The 25187-nt window shown below is 50.6% G+C and overlaps 1 protein-coding gene across 2 annotated transcripts in view; it reads right to left on the minus strand.

The window, feature by feature from the left end:
• SDK2 (sidekick cell adhesion molecule 2) overlaps positions 1–25187 on the minus strand; it is a 316025-nt gene that overhangs the window by 113408 nt on the left and 177430 nt on the right. For both annotated transcript variants that reach the window (XM_008965925.4, XM_003813355.5), the window contains exons 4-5: positions 9477–9624; positions 1190–1323 (exon numbers count right to left, since the gene is read on the minus strand). In XM_008965925.4, the coding sequence (XP_008964173.3) occupies positions 1190–1323; positions 9477–9624 (282 nt within the window). The remainder of the gene's footprint in view (positions 1–1189; positions 1324–9476; positions 9625–25187) is intronic.

The following is a 25187-nucleotide window of genomic DNA, read 5'->3' on the forward strand; positions in this document are numbered from 1 at the left end:
CAGTCTCCAGAATGAAACTCTCCTCCCCGCATTCAGATTTCCTTCTAGGCAGACTGGATGCTGAGTAGGGGAAGGAGATCCCTGGGATAATGGGAAGCGGTTCCTGCTGAAGTGTGAAAGGCCCTGGAATGGGGACGGCAAGGCCTGGGAATGTCCTGGGCCCTCTGGACATGGACAGCAGAGGCTAGGATCAGAATAAGAGCACAGAAAGGCCCCAGGTTGGTCCACACCCTCATCTTGCCGCTGGTGGGCAAGTACCATTGTGACCAAGGATGATAAATGAGGCTTGCTTTGAGAGCAGGAGTTGTACAGATGTGGAGGGAGGTGAACATCTGCCTCCCCCAGCTTGTGTGATGGCTCAGCTGCCGCCCCACATACTCTGGGATTTGGGCCTAGGCTGCTCCTCGGTTGTCCACCCCTCCCTCCTTCTCTGTCTTGGGAATGGAGTATGGAGGGAGGGGCTCGTCCAGTAGGGAGAACCAGGCCAGAAAGAACATCTCAGCATCTCGTCCCTCCAAACAAAACTGGCTTCAGTCTTGGCTGGACAAGCGTCTCTTTGCCAAAGCACACCAAGGGAGTCACGCTTTTGTGTGTGTCTCACTGTGTGGTGAGTTTTAGGGAGGGCTTTGCCCCTTTCGCCCAGGGAGCTGGAGGTGTCTGAGGATGGAGGTGTTTTAGGTGGGTGCCTGGGCAGAGGGCCTGTCTTCCCATCAGCAGGGACCACCTGGCTCCCAATATAGACAGCACTTCTTATGTGACAGCCAAGTAGAGGCAGTTAGTATATTTTTGTAAAAACAAGCTTCAACCCTGCAATCACCCACATGCCCTCCTGGTCAGCATCTGAGCCCCGATAGTGGCTGCAACTCACACATGCACACACTCTTCCTCTGCCCCACCCCTCCCTGGGTCCCTGGTAGCCCTGCTAACAGTCGTGCTAAGCATCCTCTCTACCGATGCAGGATCTCAGGCATGTCATGGGAACAGGCTCCAGCATTCAGCTGCTCCTTTTCTGCCCAGGCACCCCTGGCTCTGCTGTGTCTCGTCCTCCTTGGGAAGGCTCCCCCCGGCCGTCCCCTAGCTTCCCTGTCCCCCTCCTCTGCCACTCCATCTTCCCAATGATCCCCTGGAGCACCATTGCCAAGATTTAATGACCCGCTCCGAGATCGGTCCCGGCCCTGCGCGTACTTACTCTCCACGGTGAGCGTGATGGGCTGGCTGGTCTTGTTATCCCCGTTCTTGTCGTTAACAGCCTGCACATAGTAGCGACCTGCGTCAGGGGCCACCGTTGACAGGATGACAAGGGTGTTCTCCAGCGTGATGGCTCTGGGAAGAGGAAAAGGATTCCTCTGACGGGCCTGAGGGGCTCTGAACCTCCAGGGAGTGGGAGTGGAAACCCTAAGGGGGAAGCCTGACCATATCTCCCAGTCCCCAGCCTCCCAGGGCCCCTCCTGCCACCCCCTCCCCAACCTCTTACTGCCTACATCCCGCCACGTTTAGTTTGCAGAGAATGCTAAACACGGTGCTGATGCTGTCAACCAGACCCAGAGACAGCACGTTCATGCCCAGACGCCGAGACCACCCAAAGGAAGCTTCCCTGGCCCCTACCCCAAGACTGGGCGAGGGGCTTCCAGGTATCCCCTTGGAATTCTGCCCTTTCTCAGGTCACAGCCTCCATGGCTGTGTGTGGTTATTTCTGCATGATGTGCATCCAGACACTGAAGAAATGTTCTCAGCATGGATTAGTGAATGTCGGTGAATGAATAAGTAAATGACAAATGAATGCTAATGAATTTAGAAATGCAGGGCCATTCCAGAATCCATGCCTTAACCCTAATCCTAAATCTGTTCAGGATTGATGGACTCAAAGGCCACAGGTCACCTGGTGACGTCAACTTCTGGAAGTCCTGTCTCCCTTCAGTCCCCTTTCTGGGTATCAGTTTCTACCTCTTTTTTTTTGAGACAGTCTCGATCTGTTGCCCAGGCTGGAGTACACTAGCATGATCTTGTCTCACTGCAGCCTCTGCCTCCCGGGTTCAAGCGATTCTCCTGCCTCAGCCTCCCGAGTAGCTAGGACTACAGGTGCGCGCCACTACCCCTGGCTAATTTTTTGTATTTTTAGTAGAGACAGGGTTTCACTTTGTTAGCCATGATGGTCTCGATCTCCTGACCTCGTGATCTGCCCGCCTTGGCCTCCGAAAGTGTTGGGATTATAGGCATGAGCCACTGTGCCCAGTCTTTTTTTTTTTTTTTGAGATAGAGGTTTGCTCTTGTTACCCAGGCTGGAGTGCAATGGTACGATCTCGGCTCACTGCAACCTCCGCCTCCCCGGTTCAAGTGATTTTCCTGCCTCAGTCTCCTGAGTAGCTGGGATTACAGGTGCATGCCACCACACCCGGCTAATTCTTATATTTTTAGTAAAGACAGGGTTTTGCTGTGTTGGCCAGGCTGGTCTCAAACTCCTGACCTCAAGTGATCTGCCTGCCTTGGCCTCTCAAAGTACTGGGATTACAGGTGTGAGCCACCATACCCAGCTGGAGTTTCTACCTCTCTGAAGCTCATAACCAAGAGTGGGACTAGGTGGGCTGGTTAGGAGGGAAAAAGAGGCTGGTGTGCTTTGGGGTGTGGTGATGGGCTGTTTGCCTCAGCCGGTTTCCTTTGCTGGGATCCCATCATGCAGCCCCTTCTCAGGCCAGGTTTTCTGGCAGGGAAAAGGGGCTTGTCCAAGCAGGAAGCTGGAGGCTCCATGGAATGTGGGTGCAATGGAGCCAGAAGCGCCACCCACACCGGCTCTTCCTCCCTCCACCCATTCTCCCAGTGACAAACAAAGCCATTAGTTTGTCAAGTATATCTCTGGATTTTAATGCGATGGGCCTGAGACAGCTGTTAAACATCCTTAATGTTAGTTTAACAAGGACAAATCCAGTTGAATTCTTTTCAAATTTTCCCATTAGGTGAATGTTACAGAGTTTTAAACAGGCTCTCAAATAAACATCCCCACTAATGTTTCTCCAGCCCAGCACTCTCCCAGCCCGGCTGTGCTGGTTTTCACCCCACTCTCTCCTGGTTTTGGTGCTTCACATGCTGAGAATCACACCCTTGGCACAGCTCTGGGAAGCAGGAAGCCAAGCCCTCCTGCCCCCAATTCCTGGGTACCCTAATGATGCCCCCCCACCTCTTTTTTTTTTTTTCTGGAGAGCTCTTGGCTGGGCGCAGTGGCTCACGCCTGTAATCCCAGCATTTTGGGAGGCTGAAGTAGGTGGATCACCTGAGGTCGGGGGTTCGAGACCATACTGACCAACATGGAGAAACCCTGTCTCTACTAAAAATACAAAATTAGCCGGGTGTGGTGGTGGTGCATGCCTGTAATCCCAGCTACTCGGGAGGCTGAGGCAGGAAAATCGCTTGAACCTGGGAAGCAGAGGTTGCGGCCAGCCGAGGTCGCACCGTTGCACTCCAGCCTGAGCAACAGAGCGAAACTCCGTCTCAAAAAAACAAAACAAAACAAACAAACAAACAAAAAAACAAGAAACAAAAAACAGGAGAGTTCTTTTAACCTCCAGCTAATGAGGCAATAGGAGGTGGGGCCACAGCCAGGCGAAAATATTTCAAAAGCTTAAAATAAGACAGGGATAGTGGTCATTTTCCCACCTGAGAGTTTCCTGCAGGGACTTGCCCTTAGGTATAGCATGTGAGGGTGGCTGAGAGTTGGAGGAGGGGTCCTCCCTGTGCAGGGCTCTGGCTGGGGCAGGGGGTGAGCTCTGGAATGGAGCTCTGGCCCTAGCCTCTAAAGGGCATGCAGCTTCCTCCTTGCTGGGCCTCACTTTCCTCCTCTGTGCAGGGGTGGAAGCAGGTATTCTGTAAGATTTCTTCCAGCCCAGAGGTTGAAGGATTCTGATTCCTGTTGCTGCTTCTGTTGTTTCCTCATTAGGCCCAAGATAGCCCTGTAGCCTGCCACCTGTCTCTTCCCACCCCGCAGACCGGGACATGGCCAGCTTCAGGGCTGACAGGATTTTCATGAGCACTATGTGCCGGGACCATGCCGGCCCAGCTCCCCCAGCCACGCCACATCCATGACTACCATAGAAGCAGCTTCAAGCCTCCAGCGGGCACACTGGGCATAGCTTGGCCCACGTTCCAGTTCACCCACCTGTCTTAGGACCCTTTTGGTCTCCAAGAAGGCTCCCACCTCCAATTTCATCTCTTTCTTGATCAGGAAGGCTCCTTTCACTGTATTTTGTCTATATCATGATCAAGCTTTCTGGGTCAGTGGTTCTCAACCAGGGTTGACTTTGCCCTCCAGGGATGACAATGTCTGGACAACTTTTGGTTGCCAGCTCGGGGAGCGCCACTAACAATAGGGGTCAAGGCCGGGGGTGTTGTTAAGCATGCATCCCGTGGTGCACAGGAAGGCCTTCACAGGGAAGAGTGATCAGGCCCCAGATGTCAAGAGCACCATGCCTGACATGGTCTGTCCTAGGTAGAGTGCATATTAAGATGGCAGAGATGGCCGCACCCACCTCAGTCTCAGGCTTCCCTTGTGTCATGGACTGCAGTGGCTGGGAAGCCAGAGACAGGCTTTGCATCTCTGCTTGCATCCGGGTGGGGCAGTGAGGCTGAACTAGTGGGATATGGAGGAAGGGATGTGCACCGTTGCTAAGCTTGGACCGTGAGTGCCTCCTGCGCGATCCTCATGTCCACCCCCTTTCTCTCTGGCAGAGCAGGACAACTTGGAAGGTTGTGTGCTGATGATGGCAAAACTCCTGCCTCTCATCATGGTAGGACTTTAAATGGGGCTGGGCACGGTGGCTCATGCCTGTCATCCCAGCACTTTGGGAGGCTGAGGCAGGTGGAACACCTGAGGTCAAGAGTTCTAGACCAGCCTGATCAACATGGTAAAACCCTGTATCCACTAAAAATACAAATTAGCCAGGTGTGGTGGTGCATGCCTGTAATCCCAGCTACTGGAGGCTAAGGCAGGAGAATTGCTTGAACTCAGGAGGCAGAGGTTGCAGTGAGCTGAGATTGTGCCATTGCACTCCAGCCTGGGCATCAAGAGCGAAAATCCATCTCAAAACAAAAACATAAACAAAAACAACAATAAATGGGCAAGAACTCAACTTCTATGGTGTGAAGTCACTGAGATTTTGGGCTCTGCTTTAACTAGTGCCTGGAGGGAAGCACCCTGGACTGGGACCCCCAGGGCCTGAGTTCAAGTCTTAAACACAGAGTGGAACAGGAGGCAGAGATACCTTTTGACTTGCCCTCTCTGCGACCCCCACAGGCAGTGAAGGAAGGTCCCTGGGCTTGTGGCTCTCTCCAGAATGTCCATCTCGTTGATAGACATTCCTGGGATGATGCTGTACTGTACTGTACTGGGTGCTCTTCCTGGCACCCAGGAGGGCTTTCAACCTGCGGCACTGCACCCCAGAGGCAACCCAGATGGAAAGAAGCTGGAGGAAGAATTCTTGGGGGACACAGACAGCAGAATTCAACTCTTGGGCAGGGGCTGGATTCCATTTTTCAGCCACACCCCCTGGTTTCAATGTACTAGGCTTTTGCTATGGCTCTGATTGGCCCAGCCCTGCCCTCCCTTCCCCCCACTGCTCCTGTTAATCCAGGCCCTTTTTCTCAGCTCCCTGCAGCCCCCATTGATAATTTAATTATGAATGAAATAAATTATCCTAGAATGTGTCCAAAGCCCCCAGCATGCATCTTTATGAGGAATCTTGTCTCCTTTGCAACAATGAGCACCGGGGCATGGGTGAGGTGGTGCTAATCTCTGCTCTTGCCCCACCAGTGAGAGTGGCTTTCTGTAGATAGCAGCGCCTTCTGTGCCCTGCACACCCCTCTGGCAGATAGCACTCATCAGATGTGTATCTCTGACACACAGACACCAGGGAATTTGCTGCCAGGGACCCTTTCTGCTCACTTATGAATATTAATTTGCTGTAATTGCCAGGATAAAACCCCCAGAGTGTTCTATCATGTAGGTGGTAGGAACATTGCAGTGGTGTGCAGGGGCCGGGGGTGTGTGTGACCAGGGAGGTGTGCATGTGTGTGCAGGCCAGGGTGTTCTGTCCTGGTGCCACAGGGTTGTGGGAATTAAAAGAGGATGAGGACAGAGGCTTGGAATGAGAAAAGGAGGTGAAGAGGTGTTAGGAAAGGGATGATGGGAGTAGGTTGTAGAAAGGGTTTCATCCACCACAACAAATGTAGCAGGAAAGTGCCAGCACACCCCTCACACAGCCATGGCAGACATTGCTAATCAATCATGATATTCATTCTAATGAGTCTAGATGGGACCTCAGAATCCTTCTCAACACAGTGTTCCAGGCAGCCACTACCAATTGATTGGCTTGCAATAGGCCATGGGAAATAACCTCAGAAAGGGAGCTGGGATGGGGCTGGGACTCGTCTACTTGTCCCAAAACCCGTGTGGAGAGCATTCCCCTTCCACAGCAAAATCTCAACATCCACGCTAAGAAACATCCATGCTAAGAACCATTCTCTGCTGGTTTTATTGAGCATAAGTTAGGCCTAAGAGGGTACACTCTGACTCACACAGCATGAGTCCCCTGTTAACCTGGGGTGCCACTCCAATTCTTCACCCTGCTCTGTATCCACACTCTTTGTGCTGTGACTTTGCAGGTCCTGCTGCTCAAGGAACAGAGTCTATTTTCCTACATCTTGATTCTGAGTTCTGCCATGTTCTTGCTTTGGCACATGGGATGTTAGCAGAAGCTGGAAAAGTGTATGTTCCTGTGCAGCACAGCCAAGTCACCCCAGTCACCCAGACAAGTCAGCTAGTCCCAGACAAGTGAGAGAGCCCAGCCAAGACCAGAAGAACCACCCAGCCAAGCCCAGCCTAAATCACCAGCCTGCATACTCACAAGAAAAAGAAATGTGTATTGCTCTAAGCCCTGAGCTGGGTTTTTTTTTTCTTTTTTTTTGAGATGGAGTCTCGCTCTTGTCACCCAGGCTAGAGTGCAGTGGTGTGATCTTGGCTCACTGCAGCCTCTGCCTCCCGGGTTCAAGCGATTCTCCTGTCTCAGCCTCCTGAGCAGCTGGGACTATAGGCATGTGCCACCATGCCTGGCTAATTTTGTATTTTTAGTAGAGATGGGATTTTGCCAGGTTGGCCAGGCTGGTCTTGAACTCCTGACCTCATGTGATCTGCCCGGCTTGGCCTCTGAAAGTGCTGAAATTACAGGCATGAGCCACTGCACCTGGCCCACTGAGCTGTTTTGTTACACAGCATATTTGTGGCTATGGGTAGCTGATACATACTAGCATGGTGGTTCTTAACCCTGGCCTCACATTAGAACCACCTGGGGAGCTTTTAAAAATTCTGATGCTCAAATTCCATCCCATTTCAATTAAGTCAGAGAGTCTTAGGATAGAGCCCAAGGATCAGTACACGGTCACACACTGCATAATGCTTCAGTCAAAAACAGACCACATATATGATGCTGGTTCTATAAGATTATAATGAAACTACCTTATACAGGTGTGCCATTAAAAAAATCTTTTACACCATATTTTTGTGGTACCTTTCCTATATTTAGGTATGTTTATTTATACAAATACTTACCATTGTGTTACAATTGCCTACAGTACAGTAACATGCTGTACAGGTTTATAGCCTAGGAGCAATGGACTACACCGTACATCCTGGGTGTGTAGTAGGCTGCACCATCTAGGTGTGTGTTCACACAACAATGAAACTGCCAAATGACACATTTCTCAGAATGTATCTCTGCCATTAAGCAACACATGACTGTATCCCCAAACTCCCAAATGATTTCAACAGGTAGCTAGGTTGAGATACTCCACAGGGCTTGTTCCCCACAAACAGTATGTTTTCATCGCGTCTGTGAACCTGTTTTCAGGCACTTTTCACATAATACAAGAATTAAAGAACCGGACTCTGGAGTTGGCAGGGCTGGACGCAGCGCCAGTGCTGACCAGCTGTGTGAGATTTGGCAAAGTAGTTAAACTTTTGGGAACTTCACTTGATTGCCTGTAAAACGGGGAGAAACCCAGTACCTCACTGGGTTGTTGTGAGGGTCATTCATTCAACAACGCCTCCTTTCTGCAGGTGCTCTGCGGACTGGAAGGAGAACGAGATTGACAGCATCTTCTTCCTCACAGAGTGTGGCTGTCCGGAAAGAGAGGGGATGTGTGTGGTGTGCTTAGCTCAGTCCTCAGGACATAGCAGCCATTCAATAAACGGCAGCTGCTATGATGATGATGGTGATATTATCATTATTTGAGATGGAGTCTGGTTTTGTCTGGAGGCTGGAGTGCAGTGGCCCGATCTCGGCTCACTGCAACCTCTGACTCCCAGGTTCAAGCGATTCTCCTGCCTCAGCCTCCTGAGTAGCTGGGATTACAGGCACCTGCCACCATGCCCAGCTAATGTTTGTATTTTTAGCAGAGACTGGGTTTTGCCACGTTGCTCAGGCTGGTCTCAACTCCTGACCTCAAGTGATCAGTCCACCTCAGTCTCCCAAAGTGCTGGGATCACAGGTGTGAGCCGCCGCGTCTGGCCTGTGATAGTGATATTATTATTATTGTTATTGTTACTATGCTTCCTTCCCCCAACTAGACTTAATGCTCCCCAAAGGCAGGAACCATCCATCTACGCCTCCACTCTCTACAGAGACCAGGACAGGCTCAGTCCTGTGTGCACGCAGCCTGGGTAGATCAGAAGGTGGTCTTCTGGAAGCAGGGGAGAGCTGGAGTTGGAAAGAGGCGAGCTGGAGTTGGAAAGAGGAGAGCCCCAGCTGCCTCCAGACCTGGGGGTGGCTCAGGAGGGCGGGGAGATGGGTGTATCTCAGGAGGAAACGCTTTGTTGCTCGCCTTCTGCGGAGGTGTGGGGTGTTGGCTCCATCCTCCTGCCCACAGGCTAGGCTGCCCCAGCCAATCCCAGGGGGCACACAGAGACGGCCTTGTGAACACTCAGAGGCCTGTGTGTTTCTCTGCCCAGGGCTTCCCTGGCCACACCTCCGCCGCACAGCCAAGACACACACAGCCCTCACACACCAGTAAACACCCTGTCAATGGACGCGCCCAGGGCCTCCCGGCTGCCCAGGAGACACCAGCCTCTCCAAGGTCCCCCGGCGCCACTGGCCTGAGTCCTGGGCCTGTAACCACGGTGACAGCGCCTTCGTATGTGCCTGTTTGGGTTTTTCAAGTGCTCTGAAAAGCAGATTTATTCTCCAGCTGACGGTGGAGGCAACGCCCTGGGATTCCCCAGGAAGGGGACCGAGCGTGGGTTTTATGGTCCCAAGTCCTTGCCTGTGCATCCTAAGAAAGCCCCTGGGAGGTCCCCTACCTGGCTGTGTCCCACAGGAGCTGAAAGGAGCTTCTGCACAAAGGCCCTCCTCCACACTCAAGGGAGACTTTATCTGGCCCCAAACCTCCTCCCCCAGACTCCCCTCCTCCTCCCCGTCCCCTCAGAGCGATGCACTCACATGCGGCTGCTGGGCGGGATCTTGCGGCCGTCCCGGAACCAGGTCACCTGTGGCTGGGGGAAGCTGGCGATGCGCGGGGCACGGATGACAGCTGCTTCTCCGTGGGAGACGCTCTGGTGCTTCTCACCCTCCTCAAAGCTCCCCATGTCTGCAGCCGGGACAACGGCAGTAGGATCAGGGGCGGGAGGTCAGCCTCAGGGACTGCCCAGCTCCCAGGTTGGGAGTGGTGGCTATGGATGGAAAATTTGGGGCAGACAGGATGACCACAGGGAAGGAGGACACCTTGCTCGGGCCACCCCATTCTCTGCCTCACCACTAGCACCCTGCCCTAAGCTACTGTCTCCATTCATATCCCTATATCCTTCAATCGGCCAATTCGTTCAACCACCCTGAGAGGTTGGTCATCATTTCACACATTTCACAATGGAAAAAACTGCTCAAATGGGCTCAGAGAGGTTAGTTAACTTGTCTAAGGTCACCTAACTAGGAAGAGACAGAGTCAGAATTTGAACTCGGACCTTAAACCCTGGAGTCGGGCTATGTAGCTCCTCCTCCCCTGCCCTACAGTGTGCCCTTCAGCATGGTGGGGGTTCCTGTGTGAGGTGAAGGGCAGGTTTCCGTGCCCTTTCAGGGAGAGAAGGGTGGGCATGCTGAGAGAATGGGGTCTTAGATGCTTGCAAATGAGTGCAGACAGCGTTTCTCTCCTGTGCCTTGGGTGTATAGTGTGTAGTGTGTGAGTTTGTGTGTATGTGTGAACATAAACACCATATTGCTCTTTTAAAACATGCCACTGCCTTGGCAGATAAGGAGGGGAACATTTATCCTGGCTCTGCCTGCCAGGAGGTAAGCACAGAGCAGAGGAGACGCGGGTAGGAAACTCTTCAGCCAGCCTGCCTGCCTGCCGGGGCGGGACAAGGGGGTAGGGAGACTAATTACAACACGGAGGCTTGGAGATAGGGTTTGGGAAGGGGTATTTGTGTCTCTACCACACCCTTGAAAATTAATGGACATCCCTGTTACTTTGATTGTGGCCCGTGGGCAGGTGCTTAGGCACCACACCTGGGCACCTGTCAGAAATGCAGAGTCTCAGGCCCCCCAAGACCTGCTGGATCAGAAGCAGCATTTTAGCAAGATGCTTGGCAAGTGTGTCCATGTTCAACTGTGAGGAGCATATTATTTGTCCGAAACTTGACTGTGTGTCGGAACCACCTGTAGAATTAAAAAATGCTGATGGGAGCCTCACCCCCAAAGCTTCTGATTTCACTGGTGTGGAGTGTGGGGATGAGAGACATCCCACATCATTCCGTTTTCTTCTCTCTCCCTTCCTTCCTTCCTTCCTTCCTTCCTTCCTTCCTTCCTTCCCTCCTTCTTTCCTCCCTCCCTCCCCCCCCCCTCCCCCCTTCCCTCTCCTCTCCTGTCCTCTCCTCTCCCTCTCTCTTTCTTTCTTTCATCTCACTCTGTAACCCAGGCTTCAATCAGCCAAGTGCAGTGGTATGATCTTGGCTCACTGCAACCTCTGCCTCCCAGGTTCAAGTGATTCTCCTGCCTCAGCCTCCTGAGTAGCTGGGATTACAGGCACCCGCCAGCATGCCCAGCTAATTTTTGTATTTTTAGTAGAGATGGGGTTTCACCATGTTGACCAGGCCGGTCTTGAACTTCTGACCTAAAGTGATCTGCCTGCCTCGGCCTCCCAAAGTGTTGGGATTACAGGTGTGAGCCACCGTGCCCAGCCTACATCACCCCAAGCCATCACTAGGATGTGCCTCGACCTGTGCACAGAATTCCTACGTGCAGAAAGATTTCACACTGCTGACTTATAGGCCTTTGTTTCCCCATTGCCCAGCGGATCCCTCCCTAACCAAGGGAGCCGCATCCTAAGCCACACGGTCCCCTCTTACTGCATTGGGTGTTATTTCTCAACTCCTCTAAGACCACTGACTCTTCTTCCTCTCCTTCTACCAGGAATTCTCCAACCTGGCTGCACTTTAGCATCCTTGAGGAGCCTTTAATATTCCCAGAGGTGAGAATCTTTTGGGGTGTGTGGGCTGACCTCAGTATTTGTTTATTATTATTATTATTTTAGAGACAGGGTCTCGCTCTATCATTCAGGCTGGAGCACAGTGGAGTGATCATGGCTCACTGCAGCTTCAACCTCTTGGGCTCAAGCAATCCTTCCGCCTCAGCCTCCTGAGTAGCTGGGACTACAGGTGTGTACCACCATGCCTGCATAATTTTATTTTTAATAGAAACGAGGTCTTGTTATGTTGCCTAGGCTGGTCTGGAGCTCCCAAAGTGTTGGGATTATAGGCGTGAGCCACTGTGCCCAGACCAGGCCTGAGTATTTCTAAAGCTGCTCAGGTAGTTCCAACGTGAGCTAAGGCTGAATTGGGTGGGTCTCAGAATCTCCTGAGACTTGGCAAACTCACAAAGGTGCTCACCACTCTCCTTCCCTCCCAGGCATCCCCGAGGGCACAGAAAGGCCTTGCTTCAACCCATCTGGCTCTCTGAGTACCTGATTCACTCTCTTGGTTTGCAGATTCTGTCACACAATCGTTTGAGAATGCGGGCCTACAAGTTCATTTTCCAAAGCCCTAGTCTTGATTCTCTTTCCAGCCATGCTGGCCCCTTGGCGGCTTCACTTGGCCTAATGGGTTGACCACAATCTCCCTGCAAGTGACAATTGTGCCTTCTGCTCTGGCTCTGCCCTGAGCTCTGAGATCCAATTTCCAACAGTCTGTTGGGCATTTCTCCAAGGAGGGCCCTCCGTCACCTCCTTGCCAAGCTCTCCTTGCATCCTAAGTTCTGTTAAAATCTCCCCTTGGCCGGGTGCGGTGGCTCACGCCTGTAATCCCAGCACTTTGGGAGGCTGAGGCAGGCGGATCACGAGGTCAGGAGTTCGAGACAACCCTGGCCAACATGGTGAAACCCCGTCTACACTAACAATACAAAAATTAGCCGAGCATGGTGGCACATGCCTGTAATCCCAGCTACTCGGGAGGCTGAGGTAGGAGAATCGCTTGAACCTGGGAGGCGGAGGTTGCGGTGAGCCGAGATGGGGTCGTTGTACTCCAGCCTGGGGCAACAAGAGGGAAACTCCATCTCACAGAAAACAAAAACTAAAACAAACAGACAAAAAAACTCCCCTCATGCCCTGCAAACCCAATTACCTAAACTCAAACCCCTGGAGCCTTTGGTGGAGCTTCCCTTCCCTGCCCCCACCAAGCCTTTCAACTTCTCTGGGACATTACTGTCATTTACCAAGGTCCCTCTGGTTCCTCCAGCCTTGCCAATGGGCTGGCCTTACTCCAGCTGCACAGACCCTGGGCATGCCTCCCAACTCCAGATCCCCTTCTGTCCATCTTACACACTGTTCTTGATTAGTTTTTCTGACCTTGGAGCCTTTGGGAACTCCTCACTGCCCTGGGAAAGTCTAAATTCCCTGGCCTGGACTCAAGGTTCTTCCCTAATCTGACCCTAGACAACCTTTCTTGCCTTAATGCCCACACCACGTCCTGCTACCTCCCACCCCACGGCCTGTATTTTGGCTGGGCCACTGCCTGGAATGCCACCAGAGGAAGCCAAGAGTCACCAAAGCACCATGATTCTACAGCATTCTGGAAGGATGTAGTCAATTAAGTGTTTCAAAAGATCAAATCTGCTGCTGGCATCCTTGTTCTATACTTGGTAGACAGTGTGTGTAATGGTAATGGCTTTGGAGTTTTTTAGACCTGACTTCAAATCCTAGTTCTGTCGTTCTGTTACTCATTAGCCATGATGCTGGGTAGATTTCTTTCTTTTTTTTTTTTGTAGAGACACAGTCTCGCTATGTTGCCCAGGCTGGTCATGAACTCCTGGCTTAAAGCTCTCACCTCGGTCTCCCAAAGCGTTGGGATTACAGGTGTAAGCCACTGTGCCCAGCTAGGACAAAACTTTTGACTTTGTCAAGCCTTAATTTCCTCTTCTATAAAATGGAGTTAAGAAGGGCTCCTTCCTCACAGGTTGTACTGAGTATTTCATGAGATGATATGTGTATGTCAGGCTGTGTCTCTCCAGGGATGGCTGCATCAATATTTTGCTACTATTCACATACTCTTTTTACAGTATGATGGACATTCCTCTCACTGATAGGTGGGGCATAGGTCAATTCCCCTTGAGTCGAGGGAGCTTGTGACTATTTGACCAGTAGAATGTGCAGGAAGTGATGCCATGTGACTTTTGAGACTAGGTCATCGAAACGATACAGCTGCCACCTGGCTCTCACTCTCCATACTCGCCCTTGGAATCCAGTCACCATGTTGTGAGGAAGCTCAATCTAGCCGAAGCAGATGTGGGAGCAGCCCACATGGAGAGGAACTGAGGTCCCCAGATGACAGCCAGCACCAACACTGGACATGTGAACAAACACGTGCGCCCTGAGAGGACTTCAGCCCCAGCCTTCAGCCCCAGACTGAGCCTCAGCTGAGGCCTCAGTCATCCCAGAATAGAGTCAAGCTGCCCTTGCTATTCTCTGTCCAGATTCTAGAGCCACAGGATCTGTGAACATGATAAATGATTGCAGTATACCATTATGTTTTGGGGTAGTTTGTTACATAGCCATAGAAACTAGAAGAGTATATAAAAGTGTTAAAAAATTGTATCTAATATTTGTAGTGTTAAAATATTGGAAGCCTACATATTTTTCACAGCTTAGTTTAAACATCACCTCCTCAATGAAGTTTACCCAAAACCATTCAAATAGAACTCGAAAACGGAGCAGTTGAGCACTTACCCTACCAAGAACTTCTTTCTAGGTAGATTTCCCATGCATTATCTAATTTAATCCTTACAATAACATGACAATCTCAATTTAAATAATATATGTTTTTAGTTGTTTATTAATTTCCATTACTTGGCTCTGTCTATAAAAAAATTACATCAATGAATCACATTGATTTCAGTTCTTAAAATAATTTTATCTACTTAAAAAACTTTTCACAGAACTCAGAAGATACATTTGAACAATTTAAAGCAATTTTATGGTAATAGTGTTTCTTTCTCCTCTCTAGTTTTATTAGCTCCATTTTGCTGGTGAGGAAATGAAGGCTCACGGAGATCAAGTGGCTTATGCAGCTGTGAACACTGAGGGCCAGGTTCAGTCCATGTTCACCCTGGCCCTCCCCATGCCATCCCTCCCTGCCTCCTTCCTGAGTCGCATCCTGCATTGCAATCCTGCATACACATTCTTTATCTCTTTCTATAGATGCTAAGCCTTGAGAGGCAGTCACATTCAGAAGCAAATCCTGACAAGACATCTGGGCCTGTGCCCTGCACACAGTACTTTCTAAGTTCACTCAATGCCAGCATTCACCACTTCCCTATGGAGCCCCTACTGTGGGCCAGGTAGGCTCTGGGGTAGGCACTGAAGGAAGACCTAATGCCTGCCCTCTTGGAGCTTCCAGTCTGGTCAGGGAGACAGGAATAAGTAAATCAACCCAAAAGCAAACGTTTGGTGACGTCTATGACAACTGTCAAAAAGGAGGGAATGAGGTTCTTCAGGAGAGGAATAGCAGGAGGACCTACTTCAGACTGGGATTTAGGTGAGGCTTTTGTTAAGCTGAGTAGGTATTCCCTAGGGGTGTATATGGGAATGGGAGGGGAAGTATGTGAAGGCTCGGAGGTAGGAGAGAAGGGGTTCACAGAGGAAATAAAAGAAGGCCAGTGGGGCAGTGCCATGGATTTGTTCAGTGGATGGATGGATGTTTGGATGGATGGGGGGATGGAAGGTTGTATGGGTGAATAGGTGGATGGAGGAAAGAATGGAAGAATAGACAGAGGGATGGGTGGATGAATGGAGGAAGGGCAGAGGAATGGATGGTTGTATGTATGTACATTTGTATAGTGGTATGGCTGTTGTATATATATATGCTTACATGTATGTATGTTTGGATGGTGGGATGGATGGTTGTGTTTGCATGTATGCCTGTACGTTTATATGATGGGATGGATGGTTGTATGTTGCTATGTTTGTATGCATGTACATGTTTGTATGGTGGGATGGATGGTTGTGTGTATGTATGTTTACATGTATGCATTATTGGTGGGATGGTTACATATACATGTATGTTTACATGCATGTATGCATATGTCCTGGGATAATGGTTGCATGTATGTATGCATGTATGTTTGTATGATGTGATAGATGGTTGCTTATGTGCATATTTACATGCACGTGTGCATGTATGGTGGGATGGATGGTTGTTTATACACGTTTGCATGCATGCATGTTTGGTGGGATGTATAGTTGTATGTATGTTTACATATATGTGTACATGTATAGTGGGATGGTTGTATGTATGTACAAGTGTCTATGGTGGGATAGATGGTTGTATGTATGTACATTTATATGTATGTATGTATGGTGGGATGCATGATTGTATATGTGCATGTGTGCATATGTGGTGGAATGGATGGTTGTATGTATGCATGTACATGTTTTATGGTGGAATAGATGGTTGTATGCATGTATGTTTACATGTATGAATATATTTATGGTGGATGTCCATATACGGATGCATTTGGTGGGATGGTTTATATATATATATACACACACATACATGTTTATATGTATGCACATTTACATGTATGCATGTTTACATGTATGGATGCATGTGTGGTGGGATGAATGGTTGTATATGTTTGTATGCATGTATGTTTGTATGGTGAGATGGGTGGTTGTGCGTATGCATGTTTACATATATGTGCCTGTATGGTGGGACAAATGTATCTACATGTTTGTATGCATGCATGCATGTATATGTGGTGGAAGGATGGCTGTATGTATGCATATACATAAGTTTATATGGTGAGGTGGATGGAAGCAGGTAGGGCACAGCTGGCCTTGGTCCAGGTTCTGCAGCTGCCCCTTTCCTCCACTTCTCCACTCCAACATCTTCCCACCTCACTGTGGCTCTCAGGCCCCAAGGCCCTCACAGTCTCTCCATTGTACTTTGTCAAATGTGCTTCTTGGATCTGCCCAGGGAGTTCCTTGTGGAGCAGGCCATGGGTGAATGTGTTTATACATACATATGTGTGTGTGTATGCCCCACCCACACAGCCATGTATGCACTGAACCACAGCAGCAAGAGGCTGCTAAGAGGGGGTCTGTTCAGCCAGACAGTGCAGGAGTGCAGGCTAGAGGCAAGAAGGGAGGGTGGAGACAATGACGGTGATAACGGAGACTGAGGCCCCAGGATCCCCTGGGAAAACTCACTCACACTAAGGCAAAAACAGTTAAGAGCTTGCCACACTGACTCCCCGAGGTACCTGCTTGCTAATACGCCGTGTTATGCCCTGCAGGGCTGATCCAACATTCCCAAGAAATTCCCCCAAGAGCAAAGAAGTGCAGGCCTGGGGCACAGTCGAAGGTGCTGAAAATTATTCCTGATGTCTTTGTCATATCTTAAAAGGCCTTGCAAAGTGTGCATTCCACTTCAGAATATATTTCTTGCTTTTATGTGTTTACTTAAAAAACATTTTAAAATCATGAAATATGTCATGCATACAAAAGAGCAAATATAATTATATGTATAGTTTAGAGAAGAATAAAATAAACACTCCTGCACCTACCTCCCAGCTGAAGGCCTAGAACACTAACAATACCTTTCCCCTACCCCGGATCTCCCCCGCTCCCCGGCACCAGGTGATTTCTCTCCTGAATATTGAGGCCATGTGCCTTTGCTTTCCTTTCACATTTCCTTACCTAGAGATGCAAACTTACACAATTTGTGGTCAATGTATTCTGTTTTTAAACATTTTACACCTGGGATTATCCTGTATATAGTCTTCTGTGATTTGCATTTTTGTGCAATATTTTTTTGGGGGGGCTCCATCCTGGTCCTTGCCCTTCATTGAGTCATTTTCACGGCTGGATGGAATTCCGTGGATCACGCTTCGTTTGTTTTTGGTGCTTTGCTGTCCTGCCAAGAGCAGCCTCACACGTGGCTAAGAGAATCTCTAAGGTATGTGCCTAGAAATGGAATTGTGGGTTGTGGGGTTATACACACATTCATTTTACTAATAACGTTTGCATAAACCCCAGTTGGTATCAATTTACCAACTTGACGCCAGCAGCCATGTGAGTTTCCACCAACACTTGGTGTTGTTAGACTGTGGTCTCTGCCAACCTGGTGGGCACGGAATGGTACTTTGTTGAGGTTTTATGTGTTGTTTATCATGAAAACAAAGCTGCTCACTTCAGATCACTTCATGCCTCTGCCCTCAACCACCCATGACTTCTCTCTCATTCCAAGTAGCATCCTGATATGGTTTGGATTTGTGTCCCCACCGAAATCTCACTTTGAATTGTAATAATCCCCATGTGTCAAGGGCAGGACCAGGCAGAGATAATTGAATCATGGGGGTGGTTCCCCCATACCGTTCTCGTGATAGTGAGTGGGTTCTCACGAGATCTGATGATTTTATGAGTGGAAATTCCCCTGCACAAGCCCTCTTGCTTGCCACCATGTGAGATGTGGCTTTGCTCCTCATTCACCATGATGGTGAGGCCTCTCTAGCCACGTGGAACTGTGAGTCAATTAAACCTCTTTCCTTATAAATTACCTAGTCTGGGGCATGTCTTTATTAGCAGCTTGAGAACAGGCTAATACACAGCCAAAGCACTGACCACAGCTTAGAATGCCGGGATCTGTCCCCAAGTTCTCTCCTTCCAGCCTCACCATCTTCCACTTTCTGCTTCCCCACTCCACTTCAGCTACCTGGCCTCAGACACCCACATCTGCCTCAGGGCCTTTGCACCTGCTATCTGACCTGGAATGATCTCCTCCTCTGTCTACATGGTTTACCCCCAACAACCTTCCTTTGAGACTCGACTCCATGTCACCCCCTCCCAATGGCCACCCTCCACCATCATATCAAATGAGACCCCTGCCCCATCCTCCAAACCTCTCACCCAGCTTCATCTCTCCTTAGAACACTTTAGTTTTTGTCATGGGCCTTATCTATAACCTATATATTATACATTCACCTTTTAACTTTTGTTTCTCTTGCTACTTTCTTCGAGGGCAGAGACGTGTGTCTTGGTTTTGTCTCTCGTTGTGTCCCCACTGCCTGGAACAGTGCTTGGCATATGGGGGTGTGCAGCAATCATTGTTTCCTGAGTGATTTGAATACTCAGGTAACATGAGTGCTCCAGAAAGACACATTGATGTTATCGGGAACTGTCACTTGGCCCCTAAGCATCCTGCATTCAATACCCACACCTCAGGCTGAAAATGAAGAGAAACAGGCCTATGGGTGGCATTTTAGGATTACTCCTAACCCACATGACAGCGGGCTTGTTCCCCTCCAATTGTCTTTTGTAGGAGTGGCTGCCAAGCTGCCTGGTAGGAAGGAAGCTGGCCAGCCTCCCAGGATGGGGCAGGCGCTCTGCCCTGCTGTGGGTGGGTGGGTGGGTGCGTGGGTTTGGTGCTGGAGTGGATGGTTTCAAGTCTGAGTCCCACAGATGAGGGCTGGGGGAAGGGGTCAGGAGGTCTCACCCAGGTGAGGAGAACACAGAGGTGCCCTCAGGACCTGGATGTGGTGAAACGCTGGCTCGAGGTCCTCTGCCACCTCCGGAAGGCTCTCCCAACCCTCTCAGCCATTCATCCCACATGCTGAATGCTGGAAATTTATGGTGACTTAAAAAAACACAAAGAAGAGACTCCAAGTGGGGACAGGAAGGGGCTGGGGAGGGGGGAAGATGTTTTATTGACTTCCCCTTAATTGCTGTAATTAAAAACATGTAAAGAATCCTTTTTTAACAACTTTGCCATTATCATTAGTTGTTAGCACAGCTGCCTTATTAATTTCTCATTAGAACGCAATTCACAGTTCTCTTTGGGAAGGGGGCTGGGTGCCAGGGGTTGGCCAGCCTGGCTCCATGATCGGAGAACTGGCTGCTTAGGGCCCCAGGACAAGCCCTTGTCACCCCAGGAGGCAGGAACAGCCAAGGAGGGGAGGGGCATTTGGGAAAAGTGACCATACCCCACCCTCTCTCAGAACTGTGTGCCATCTGCGTGTGTGTGTAAGGAGACAGACGGATTGGCAGACAGGCAGCTGCAGCAGGCCTGAAGCGCAGAATCCTGGGAGGGCCCCAGACTGGGGTAGGGAGAGGGGACTGAAGTGCTGAGGGTGAAAGATTTAAGGAGGCACCCACTCTTGGGGTCATGCAAGTACGGGGTGAGCACTTGAGAATGAGCACCTCCTTAAATTGGGCACCCTCACTGCCTGGTTTGCCTCAGCCTAGTCCAGCCCTGGAGAGCAGGAGTAGAGAGGGTGGCTAGGCATGTACCTACTTGGGTAGACAGATTCAAGAAGGTTGTTTCTTCCAGGACACCTTTCCTGGCTGACCTAAAGTCTATTTCTCCCTGAGTGCCATCCAGTCTGGGGACCCACTGCAATGATTTGTGTGCATTGATACCATAATCCTTTCAACCACTCAGGTAAGTCCGTACTCATGGTAGCATCCTTTTTTACACAAACAATGAAAACCAAAGTTACAGAGAAGTAACTTGCCTAAGGTCACTTGTGGGAGGTGAGTCGGGATTTAAAGCCAGGGCTCACAGCTGGGGCCACGGCTACACCCTGCCAGGCAGAAGAAGGTAGACAGTGGAACTGCCAGCTGTGGAACTGGAACTGTGGGTTATTCTGCAACCCCTCTGAGCCCCAGTTTGCCCCTCTTATGTTCCTCAAACGATTTGCCTTCTAACCTCTCAGACCTGTCCTGGGAGCCCACAGAAGAAAGACATTTACACAATGGCACAGCAGGATGGATCATTTTGGAGGCTCTGGGGAACCCCCCTCTTAGGCTCTGCATCTTTGGGGGGCTCTGGGCTTCTTTGGGGGACAGTTCTTTCCAGGCTGGGCCCCATGGGTCATGACCCTGAAGGTCACTTTAACCTTGTTAACATCAGAACTGAAATGGATCTCATTTTACAGATGGGAAAACTGAGGTCCAGAGAGGGGAAGGGAGGTGCTCAAAGTCCCAAGCTAGTCAGTGCCTCGGTTGGGGCTAGAATCCACGCTTTCGGACCTCCATCCCCAAGACATGCTGTTATTTCAGGCACAAGGGCCATGCCTGGCACACAGAAGAACCCTGGAGCTCTGTGTAGGTACTTTTCATCTACTCGCCCTGCTGAGAGCAAGGAAAACGATGTGATTGGTAGAGTCTACCCCACCCCACCCGCTGGCACTAGACATTCACCCTAGGTGGGAGACCCTGTGCATTTGCAGAGCTGTTTGGACATGGATTATTACAGCCCAGGGCTGTCCCTGATTCTGTCTGAACTCTGACCCCAGCAGCTCACCCTCACCCTCCTCCCACACACCCAATTTTGATTTTTCTCTTCTTGTCCTCAAGCAGTAGAGTGGCGCTGTTTTGGAATCAGGCAGTCATGGGTTCAAATCCCAGTTTTTCCTAACTGTGTGACTTAGACAAGGTGTGTCACCCGGCCGAGCCTCGGTTTCCTCATCTGTAACATGGAGATGGGGACTTGCACTCTGCAGGCTGGGACGAGAACCACTGTGCCCTTCCCAGCACAGTGACCCTCAGGACGAGCACTGCTATGAGTGAGAATGGTTTTGCCAAGTGCTGTGTTTCCCTAGGCCCAGAATCCCAGGGAAGTGGGGCTGGGACAGAGGATTCTTCAGCTTCTACAGCTAGAGAGGGAGGCCCCCTGGGATGAGGCCAGTGTGTCCAGCAAGGGCATGAATGGGGGAGGTATGCTTCTCTCCTTCCCATCCTGGCTGGGTGAAACCTTCCTTAGCTTGTCAGGAACTGCGTTCTTCTCAAGGGTCGGAAGGACTTCCTAGGGCTTTTCTAACTTCCTGGCTTTAGGGCCCAAAGGGCTGTGGACTGTGGTTCCCACTTCACGACATTATGGAGGAAACAGCTTCACATCTGCAAAGCTGTGCACAGTAGCAGATGCAGCTTCCCAGTGCTGGTTTCAGGGAGCTGCAGCTGGTGGACAGGGGGAAGTTAACCTGGGTCTCTCTCTGCTCCCCCTTCAGCCACTCCAAGGTGTCCTATTCCTTTGCCAGGGGCCTTACCCATATGTGCACAGCTGGGCAGCACAGCATGGTCCTGGTGGAACGCAGCGACATCCATGGTCTTAACCATGTCTGGGGGCACCTGGAGCTCTGGGGCTTTGAGGGGGCTGCTGGAACAGGGCAGGAATCCTACTGTGAGAGGTAGTGGAGGGGCAGGGCCGGGCTGGCAGGATGGCACCGGGGAAGGTGCCAGCCTGCTGCATTTTGCTGGGACAGCATTTACTGAAGGCTATTCTGCTCTGTGGCCTGCTTCTCTACTTCCTTAAGGTGATAATATAGAGTATTAATTGCAGCAGTCACTCCCACTGATGCAGGGTGCACTGTTTGGGAGCTGGCTAGACGCTTTGGCACATATGAGCTCAAGAAATCCTTCCAACGAGCCTAGGAGGTCGATATTATTAATACATTTTAGGGATGAAGAACCTGAGCTGGGGTGAGGCTCAGAGAGGTCCAGTCACTTCCCTGGGGTCACACAGCAATCCAGGACAGAGCAAGGATGTGAATGTGGTCTGTCTGACTCCAAAGTCCACTCTTTTTATTTTATTTATTTTTGAGATGGAGTCTCGCTCTGTCACCCAGGCTAGAGTGCAGTGGTATGATCTCAGCTCACTGCAACCTCTGCCTCCCAGGTTCAAGCAATTCTCATGCCTCAGCCTCCCAAGTAGCTGGGACTACAGGCATGTGCCACCACGCCTGGCTAATTTTTTTAAAATTTTTTTTATTTTTAGTAGAGATGGGGTTTCACTGTGTTAGCCAGGATGGTCTCAATCTCCTGAACTTGTGATCCACCCGCCTTGGCTTCTCAAAGTGCTGGGATTGCAGGCATGAGCCACCGCGCCCAGCCTTATTTTTATTTTTTTTTTTGAGATGGAGTCTCACTCTTTCGCCCAGGCTGGAGTGCAGTGGCATGATCTTGTCTCACTGCAACCTCTGCCTTCTGGGTTCATGCGATTCTCCTACCTCAGCCTCCCGAGTAGCTGGGATTAAAGGTGCATGCCACCATGCCCGGCTAATTTTTGTATTCTTAGTAGACATGGGGTTTCACCATGTTAGCCAGGCTGGTCTCGAACTCCTGACGTTGTGATCTGCCCACCTCGGCCTCCCAAAGTGCCAGGATTACAGGCGTGAGCCACTGCACCTGGCCAGTCCACTCTTTTTATTAAGCCACACTGCCTGTCATGGTGATGAGCTCCCAGCCTGCTAACACTGTAAGGCACTACCCGCAAAGCCCTTTCACTGTCACCCTGGAGCTCAGCAACTCCCTGGATCTCAGAAGCTCCCTCTTGAGCCAGGCCCCCATATGTCACTGCCACTGAGGGTCATCACTGCCAGCATCACCCAGGGTGGTCCAGGGCCCTTGGAACCCGCAGTGTGGGGAAGGGGAAGCTCAGGGTACCCCCATCCCCAGGGTCTGTGCCTGGGCAGAAGTGTCAGGCATGTGTCAGGGTGTCAGGCAGCACAAGTTCCCTTCCATCTGCTTCTCATGGCCTGGAAGTGCCCAGAGGGCAGGGCCCAGGTCTGTCTGAGCCCTTCTCTGCAGCACCCAGGAAATGCCAGGACCTTTGCCCATGATCAGGGCACCTTGCTTGCTCGCCCTGAAGATGGGCCTGGTCACACCCCTCCCCCAGTGTGAAGGCAGAAGGACTTGTGGGTCCAGGGGAAGGGACCACACACGTGTCTGGCCTGGTGTGGAGGGAGTTCCCCCCACCCTGGGTTTGTGTGTATGTGGGAAGGAGTTTGCCTAAGGAGGGGGGTCAAGGAGCTGAGTCTGGGCTCAGGGATTCCTATCACAGCCATGAAGAGAAGCATTTCAGCCACAGAAACACTGACCTCCCTTCCTGTCTCTTTTTGATTGGCAGAGCCAACCCCAGGGAGGCTGTGTCATTTCATCTCAGGGGCTCTCAACTCCAGAAAGTTTCTACTGTCTCCTATGAGCCAAGGGCTTGGAACTTACCACCTACTCCCACCCCACAGCCTGGACTAAATGGCATCCTGAATGGCATTTGCGACTGTGCGCGCGCGCGCGCGCACACACACACACACACACACACACACACACACACACACACACACAGGTTCTGGCCCACACACAGGTAAACAAAGAGGCAGATTACTCCAGACATGCACATCTGAACACATAACCAATACATGTATGTGTATACACTTGCACATACTCAAATGCACACACATGAATACATGCAATGTAAGGGCACACATTTGCACTCACTCACACTCATGCTTACAATACACATTCTCTCAAATACACAGGTGAGAGGCAGACTGGCAACAGAAACATATACCCAAGCACACATGCATGCATGCATGCAAACACACACACACACAAATATCCTTGTGCACACACCCGCACATATACACACTCATTCTTTCCCAGACACATGTGAACAAAAAGGCCAACCAACCTGGACACAGACATTTGCACACACCCATGCACACACATTGGCACACACTCGTGCACACACACATATGCAGTCTCTCTAGAGGCCCAGCCACAGCTTCCCCCTGCCCCTGGACTCTCAGCACTGACTAAGCGAAGCTCCCGGGGAGCCCTCCAGCCGCTGACAGCTGCCTGAGATCCATCACTTTAATTCAGGGCTTTTTCTGCTCCTTGGAGTAAGTTGAGTTGCCGTTAGTGCTGATTTATGGGGACAATCCATCCTCCACTTTTGATTACGGTTGTTTTCCGTAATTATCATAAACACTCTTTGCCTCACTTGAGATTTTCTTTTAGATTTCTCTCCTGCACTTCTCTTTAAGTAGCAAGCTCGCTCTTGTGCTAATTTAGAAGCATGGCCCCATGAGCTCCAGATGAGAGGGTGCCTTAACAAAAATTCTGGCCTAAGGGTTGCCACCCTGTTATGTCCCACAGTACAACGTGGGACTTCTCCTCCTAGGAAAACCCAGAATGCAACAGCCCATAATGAGCCTCATTTCTAGAAGACAGCAGATATTTGAGGAAGCGGGGACAGGGCTGGGAAGGTGACACTGGGTCTTGGGGGAAGAGTGTCGGTTGGTACTCTAGGACCCTGGCCCCTGAGATGCCCTGGGGTTCTTCTGAAGCTGTCTTCCCTTCCTCTTCGGAGGGAGATCCTCTGGAATTGGCGGCACAGGGGAGAAGGCCGTTACCCACAAAGGCTTGGTGAGGGCCTCCCACTTCACTCTCTGCCCCCCAGCCTTTCTGGGAACCCTGACTCATTCCTCATTCTCCCCTTCCCCTTGGAGTTTCAGCACTCACCATGAGGCAACTCCCAGCACCCCTGGAAGATCACGGAGACCCCCAGGCTGTTATCACTCCAGGGTTGAGTGAGTTGGAGGATGGAAAATAAAAGTTATACTGGGCGTGGTGGCTCACACCTGTAAACCCAGCACTTTGGGAGGCTGAGGTGGGCAGATCACTTGAGGTCAGGAGTTGGAGACCAGCCTGGCCAACATGGTGAAACCCTATCTCTACTAAAAATACAAAAAATTAGCTGGGTGTGGTGACATATGCCTGTAATCCCAGCTACTTGGGAGGCTGAAGCAGGAGAATCACTTGAACCTGGAAGCGGAGGTTACAGTGAGCCAAGATTGCACCACTGAACTCCAGCCTGGATGACAGAGTGAGACTCC

Source organism: Pan paniscus, chromosome 19 (genome assembly GCF_029289425.2).
Source record: "Pan paniscus chromosome 19, NHGRI_mPanPan1-v2.0_pri, whole genome shotgun sequence".
Lineage (NCBI taxonomy): Eukaryota > Metazoa > Chordata > Mammalia > Primates > Hominidae > Pan > Pan paniscus.